At 43.3% G+C, this 7,446-nt stretch overlaps 1 protein-coding gene across 1 annotated transcript in view; it reads left to right on the top strand.

Moving 5' to 3' along the window:
• SAG (S-antigen visual arrestin) overlaps positions 1–7,446 on the top strand; it is an 18,493-nt gene extending 11,047 nt beyond the window's left edge. The window contains exons 11-15 of the mRNA XM_084640152.1: positions 1,067–1,204; positions 1,536–1,613; positions 3,437–3,460; positions 3,921–3,985; positions 7,393–7,446. Coding sequence (XP_084496278.1) covers positions 1,067–1,204; positions 1,536–1,613; positions 3,437–3,460; positions 3,921–3,985; positions 7,393–7,418 — 331 coding nt within the window. The 3' untranslated portion in view covers positions 7,419–7,446. The remainder of the gene's footprint in view (positions 1–1,066; positions 1,205–1,535; positions 1,614–3,436; positions 3,461–3,920; positions 3,986–7,392) is intronic.

Here is a 7,446-nt window from a genome sequence, read left to right as displayed (position 1 = left end):
AGCAGAGTTGTTGCCTTGAGTGATTTATCGATTTGATCTGAGATTAAATACTGTAACTTATTTTGCTTGTATTTCATTCACACTGGGAGCTTGTTTGTGGTTACTTTACATGATTGTGAGACTTAAGAAACTCCGTTTACTTTACTTATCCAATAGGTGATGGCCTACATGGGGAGCGGTAGAAGGATCTCTAGTCTAGCTGAAAACCCACGGCAGAGAGTCTGAGTCCAGGTCAGCTGACTCAGACTAGGGCTACAGGGCTAAAAATAGCAGCGTAGACATTCCAACTTGGGCTGGAGTCTGGGATATGAACCCACCCCCCTCGCTCGCCAGGTTTCAGAGCCTCGGTTCCAGCACAAGTGGAAATTGCTATTTTTAGCCCCATAGCGCAAGTCTGTGAGACCGAGTCAGTTGACTCCGACTGAGACTCACTGCTGCAGGGTTTTTGTGGTTTTGTTTTTGCAGTGTAGACGTATCCACTGGTCCACAAGTTGCAATGGCTGGAAGTGGAAGCTAAACAAATTCAGGCTAGAAATAAAGATGCAAAATTTTGACAGTGAGGGTAACTAACCCTTGGAACAACTTACCAAGGAGGGTGGAGGATCCTCCTTCGCCTGAAGTCTTTCAATCAAGATTGGGTGTGTTTCTAAAAGATATGGGGTAATGCCACCAAAAATCAATGGCTTGAAAAATAATTGGATGAAATTGAATTTCCTTTGTGTGGCAGGAGATCAGACTAGATCATAATGGTCCCTCTGGCCTTAATGTGTGAAAACCAGATAAATGATTATGGTATTGAAACCACTTGCTCAGTTTTCAGGAATGCTTTGAAGTTTGCTTTGCTAGTGTGCATAGGGTCTGGCCTGAATGTTGGATTTTCTGGTCTTGGTTGTAGATCAAGCCAGACATAGCTTTGTTTTTAAGGCTTTTTTTTTTTTCCTGGAAAGTATTGGGCAGTTGGTGCCTGGCTCTGCAATCATCTGTTCTGAAATTCCCATAACCAGATCTATTCTTCAACTGAATGTGTTTCTCTCTCCTCCTCCTCCCCTCCCCAATCCACTCTAAGGGAGAAAGTGCAGCCAAATAGTACCATCACCAAGACATTGATACTTCTGCCCTTGCTGGCAAATAACCGTGACAAACGAGGCATAGCACTGGATGGAAAGTTAAAGGATGAAGACACAAACTTGGCTTCCAGTACCATGTGAGTCCTATTCTGAAGGGTACCAACCAATAGAGAGTACCAAAGAGGAAGGGAGGGTAGAGAGAGAATATCCTATAATATCACATTAAGTTTTGCATATAGGTCAAGTTGGAAGAGTGACTTATATTCATTCAAGCTGGGATCTATTTCACCTTGGTGTGTGCCCCAGGCTATATTTCCAGGTGTGGAAGGGTATCTGCTGTCCCAAGGTCTCTCTCAATATGTTTAATACCTGAGAATGGGATGTGCTCACTTGGCTGCTTGATTCTAGCCCTGTGCTGATAGTGCACTGTGTAGTCCCCACTCTGACTTTTCTTTTTCTTTCCTGTAGTATTAAGGATGGGATCGACAAGACAGTGCTGGGGATTCTGGTTGCCTACAAGGTGAAGGTGAAGCTCGTTGTCTCAGGGTAAGAGCAATGCACTTGGTATCTGTATAGACTAGAGATGGAAAATGTGCCTGTTTTGTAGAGGACAGTCCATAGTTAGGAGAAAGGGGGTAGGGTGACCAGATGTCCCAATTTTATAGGGACAGTCCCGATTTTGGGGTCTTTTTCTTATATAGGCTCCTATTACCCCCCACCCCACCCCCCATGTCCTGATTTTTTACACTTGCTATCTGGTCCCCCTAAAAGGGGGTGCAGTTTAGAACATGCTGTCTTGAGGTTGGAAGCCTCTAGGCAATGTCATCTCACTTGGCCAGCCCTAAATTCTTCCCAATCTGTAAGGGGAGAACCTTCCTCAGATGCTAGATGCCCCTGCAGCTCAATTCTGAGTGTAGACTCCTCTCTGATTTTGAAAATGTGTTGTTTTTTTATGCTGTAAGAATGCAAATAAAGCTTCAATCAAAAATGTACCTCCAAGTCTTCACTTGCCTACTGCACAAGGCTGAGATGCACACCCTTGGGCCCAGACATGCTGTGGTCCAGACCTTCTACCCACTGAGCTTACTGGGAAATTCTGGTGTTATCCCCCACTACTTAGCTTTATGGGGGACGTTCAGCTTCCTGATATCAGTGGCAATATGGAAGGGGACAAGAATAACTCTCAGCTGGTGAGAAGTGTTGATTTGCACTTGCATTCAGCATCACCGGATTCTCTGTGTCTCGATCTTGTTATAATCTAAATCAGGATCAATGGTTTGGCTTGTACTTGTGATAAAATAAGTGTTGCCTTGCATGGTCTCCTGGCTTGTGTTTTAATCCATCCTGTGGATTTAGGGGGCAGCTGTGAATGGAGCCTTGTGAACATTTGCTGTTTGAGGTTCAGAACCCCCTTCCCTCCATCCACAGGATGGATTTGACAAAGTAACACTTATTTATAAGTATCACCTAATTTGATTCTTTACCGTCTGATTTCTTATTCTTGCTTGCATAATTTCTTTGAAGCAGAGATGTTTATATTTGAGCATTGCATTGTGCGGGAGAAGAGAGAAAAGACATGGGAGGGTGTGGGGAAAGGACCAGAGGGAACTGAATTCAGTGGAGACGCTGCTATAACTCAGTGGTTCATAAACTCATCGAACTACTAAAGATCTGATGGACAACTCTCCTCTCATTCCAAATCCCACCACCCCTTTCCTACAGCAACTGCAGCACTTGATTATACCTCCCCCCGCCCCCCCCCAAAAAATATTGAGACGGTGTTAAGGAGATGAGGAAAATGAACTCTCTGCAATATAATGGGATGAGACTTCCTGGTGGTGCCCACTCCGCCATGTGTGTGTGCTTTTTCTTTCCCACCCTGGTGATAGGATTTTATGTTAATATGGAATCTTTCTTCCGTGCCTGCAGTCCTTACTGCTCTAATTTCTCTAGCTCACTTTGGTTCACTCGTGTGTGTGTTACCTCAAATTTTGGTGTCCTCTGCGGAACTGATCATAGCTGAATTTACACAGAAGAAACACCCAGCCAAGATAGACATTAAGTAATGATGCAGGGTGCGGAGATGCGCTTTGGGTTTCTCTAATTTTATTGGCCTAAAGAACCTCTTGAAAGCCTTAGGATCCTGGACTGTGCTCCAGTAAGCAGGAAATATCTGTGTGGAAGCTTGGCAGATGGGCCACCTGGAAGTGCTCCAGACCATCAGAGACCCACCGTCTAGAGCCATTGTGCTAGATGACTGAAGAGAGAATAGGGCATGGCTGGTTAGCTGGAAGCTTTGTCTTGTTTGGATGTATTCATGGAGCAAAGGGCACATCACAAGCACGTTTTTTGTTTTTCTGTTTACTTAGCATGCTGGGAGATCTCACCTCCAGGTAAAGCTGCTACGTTTTCTGCCTTTCCAAACGACACAATCAAGGCCATGACACTTTGCCTCCTATCCCCACCCCCCGCATAAATTAAAAACCCCTTAACCTGTTAGGTCAAAGGACTCTGAATACTCCAGTGTGATAAAGATGTCTATGCTTTAGTTACGTGCATGGCCTCTAGAAAGGAGCAAAACAACTAATTTAGGACTAAGCGCAGGCCTTGTGCTAGAACCAAAGGTAGAGGACAGCAATGGCTGCAGTTGGGTTTTGAGCAAGCAAATCTGAACTTGGTGGTTTTGGTTTTTGTGGGGGTGGGGAGCTTTGAATGTAGCTGAGTTTTAGAGATGGGTGGAACTGGACTTCACATCTAGTAGACATGGGTAGATCGTACTGGGGAGGTGTAGGCTTGACTAAAACAGGAGTTAATGGGCATGTAGGTATGATGCATTCTCTTCTCTCCCCAAAGTGAAGTCAGCACAGAGCTTCCATTCCGTCTCATGCACCCCAAGCCTGAGGAGCCGAACATAAGAGGTCAGTAATGCCACATTCCCTACCTTACACCATGAGTCGCAGTCTCTTGCATATTATGATGCCCGCTATGAATGCCTTGATTCCTGCTATAGGGGAAACCTCAAAATAACATCAGAATGGCCATACTGGGTCAGACCAATGGTCCATCTAGCCCAATAGCCTGTCTTCCAACAATGGATAGTGCCCAATGCTTCACAGGGAATTAACAGAACAGGGCTGTTAATGAGTAATCCAATCTCTGTTGTCCAGTCCCAGCTTCTGGCAGTCAGAGGTTTAGCAACCCCCAGAGCATGGGGTTATGTCCATGACTATCTTGGCTAATAGCTATTGATGGACCTACCCTCCATAAACTTATCTAATTCTTTTTTGATCCCAGTTATACTTTTGGCATCACAACATCCCGGGGCATCAAGCTCCACAGGTTGACTGTGTGTTGGGTGAAGAAATACTTCCTTGTTCGTTTTTAAACCTGCCTCCTTTAATTTTCATTGAATGATCCCTGGTTCTTGTGTCAAGGGATGGGGTACATAACATGTCCCTATTCACCTTCTCCACATCAGTCATGATTTTATAGACCTCTATTGTATTAAACCCCTCCTCCCCCAGCAGAAGAATCTCTCTTCCCGAGCAGGGAAGAGACCTGAACTGAGTGTGCTGTGCCAGATAATCTCAAAACATATGTAATGGGCAGGTGGGTGCTGAGGTAATATTATGTTAAACTCTATTATTCTCCCCCCACACACACACCTTTCCTGCACTTCAGCTTTACCTTTTTGCTGAAGCACAGGTCAGAGTTCTGTCTCTTCCAAAATGTTCAGAAAGCATAACACAGAGTTAGACCTCAGGGCTATTGTATGTAAAACCTTGAATATAGTTAACAGTCTCTAGTCAGCTTCAAAGAGAGAGAGTATCATACAGTTTCTTAGTAATCAAACACTTAATACACACAAACATTGTAAATAGCATTTGGAATACTTATGAATAACTTTTAAACAAAAGCTATCGGATAGTAAAGTCATAACGCTTTGATATCTACTGTTGAAAAGTGCTGTATAAGAGCTAGATATTAGACAAACTTCTCCACTTTGTTACTTTTACACATTGAAATGCAAGATTGCAATATTTACATAACACTCACAATTCTCTGTTTTAGCCTGCACACACACACACACACGCATCCCCTCTGATTTTCTTTCAGAGATGATTTCTCAGGCTTTATAGTATGGCCATAATATGTAGTGTGTGTCACCTGGACTGTTCAGAGCTTGAGGAGAATGGCAGTCTCGCTCCGCTTTCCAAATGTGTCACAGCCTTGTCAGCAAACAAGTCTGGGATTCTTATAGCTAGCAGCATTCCAGTCCTTGGATTAATAGTTGACTGGTTTCAGTCGCTGGTAAAACAGAAATCTGTAGCCTGTATCCAGAGTGGTACAAGCCCTCAAAGCAGACACCATCTCTTGGTCAATCAGCTACTGAGCTCGCAGGGCTGTCTTCAACTCCTTTATTTATAACCTTTCTCCCATGAGCTCTGATTGGCTCAGCTCTCAGATGGTGCCTATGTGAGGAACCTGCAAACTGCTTGTCCTAAATGGAACCTTCCTATACCACTTCTGAAACAGGAACTTAGCCTATCTAATGACTGACACACCTTATTGTTGGATGCTTCTAGGCCCTTCTAGCTGAGTTGCCCTGATGTGAAGAGACAGTATTCAAAGAAAAATCCCTTGCTCCTCCACTGCTTCTCTCCCTGTCTTTGGGCACATAAAATAAATAACTAAATGCCCAAAGCTAAAGCATGGGTTACGTGCAATCCTGCTGTGCCCAAGAACATAGCCATTGCTCTTGGGGATGGTGCAAGAACTACAGGACAAGTTTATCAAAGAGGTAAAGCCAAGTCAAATGAGCAAACCAACCCTGATGTACTGAAAGAAAAGGGTCAGAGGCGGGCAAAAGAGAAGGGTTCTGTAGAGATGGGCATTTTGTCCTAAACTGTAACCTCCACTTGAAAGGGACAGACATGAATCCTGTTGTCTTTAATTTGCTTTGAATTAGAGCAGGACATTGGTACCGAGGGAGAGAAGAAACAGATATCAGGGCACAGACTAAAGGTCCCATCCATGTTAATTTTGCCCTTGTTAGGAAGTGAAACTCAATTCCAGCTAACATGGCTCTGGATAGGGTGTAATGTTTCCCTAGCACTGTTCAAGGCTGGGTTGTGACCTGGTCTTAAAACAGTGATCTAATTTTTAAAAACATATTTGTATCAAAGCCATGCCCAGTCAAGGCAGCCAGCACACTGTGAACTAAAGGAGTTTCTAAAACTGTTTCTCAAACTAGATTTCCCTTTGATGGGAATCTTAAACTGCATGACAGAGAAGGAAAAAATGCCACACCAAATTCGTAGGCAGAACTATAACTAGCGAGACACCTACTGGCCATAAAGTATATGGCAGGATATGTTGAATAAATAAGACGGGAGCTCAGTATTATAACTCCATGATAAGAAGTTGAGCCACCAAATCAAAACAAAAAACTAAAGCATTTGAACTAAATGCTTGCTCCAAAGCAGTGTTAAGGAGACACGTGGCTCCACAAAGATATGAGAAACCCAAAACTCCAGGCTTCGCACGTTGACTTCAGGGGAGGGAATGAGTAACAAACGGTTTGTTACTCCTCAAGCAAGCAGATTAAAGCAGACAGTGTTGCCAACTGTTGTGACTCTATCATCATGAGTGTTGTCATGTTTTGGAGTCTTTCTTAAAAGCCTCAATGGCTGGAATCAAGAGCACATGAGAATCTCACCTTTCATTTACAATATTTCTAACTGTCATGGCTGTAGAGAAAAGCTTGAAAATATTTGCAAGCATAACCTGAGGGCTCAAAGCAGGAGGCAAATCAAAAGAACCCAAAATCTCATGGATATCTTTTTTTTTTTTAATTGCATGATTTTTGGTGGGGGGCATGGTGTGATTTTTTTTTTTTTTGAACGCTTGCTGTCAGCAAAGCCCTCTTCTACTTCCCCACACTTCAGGCAGATAATTTTGGCAGAAGAATGTAGAGTATCAGGAGAAATGGAGGGCAGGCAGATATCACATCTAACCAGATGCAGAATGCTTCAAATTAGGACCACTTCCACGTTTTCAAGAAGTTGGCACGTACACTCTCTCAATGCATGTGTGTATAAAATATAAAAATAGGACACCTTCTCGCACACACGTGGAGCAGGAGGGGGAGAAGACGTTATAAGGGACATTGTGCCAACTTTGTATTTGTAATAAACTTGCTAATTTTGGAAAATTTCCATTGCTGATCATCATTTCAATAGAATATCATAGGGGTTTTTAAACTAAAGATTGCTTTACAGAAATCAGAACTGTTTTTTCCTTCTCCCCTCTTGATGTTTATAAGGGTCTTTCCAGCAAGGGAGAAACTGATTAACTTTGCAGAGGAAACAGTGGAAAT

The sequence above is a fragment of the Lepidochelys olivacea genome (assembly GCF_965140295.1).
Source record: "Lepidochelys olivacea isolate rLepOli2 genome assembly, chromosome: 9".
Lineage (NCBI taxonomy): Eukaryota > Metazoa > Chordata > Testudines > Cheloniidae > Lepidochelys > Lepidochelys olivacea.
The sequence above is the reverse complement of the archived record's forward strand: the minus strand, read 5'-3'. Positions and strand labels throughout refer to the sequence as shown.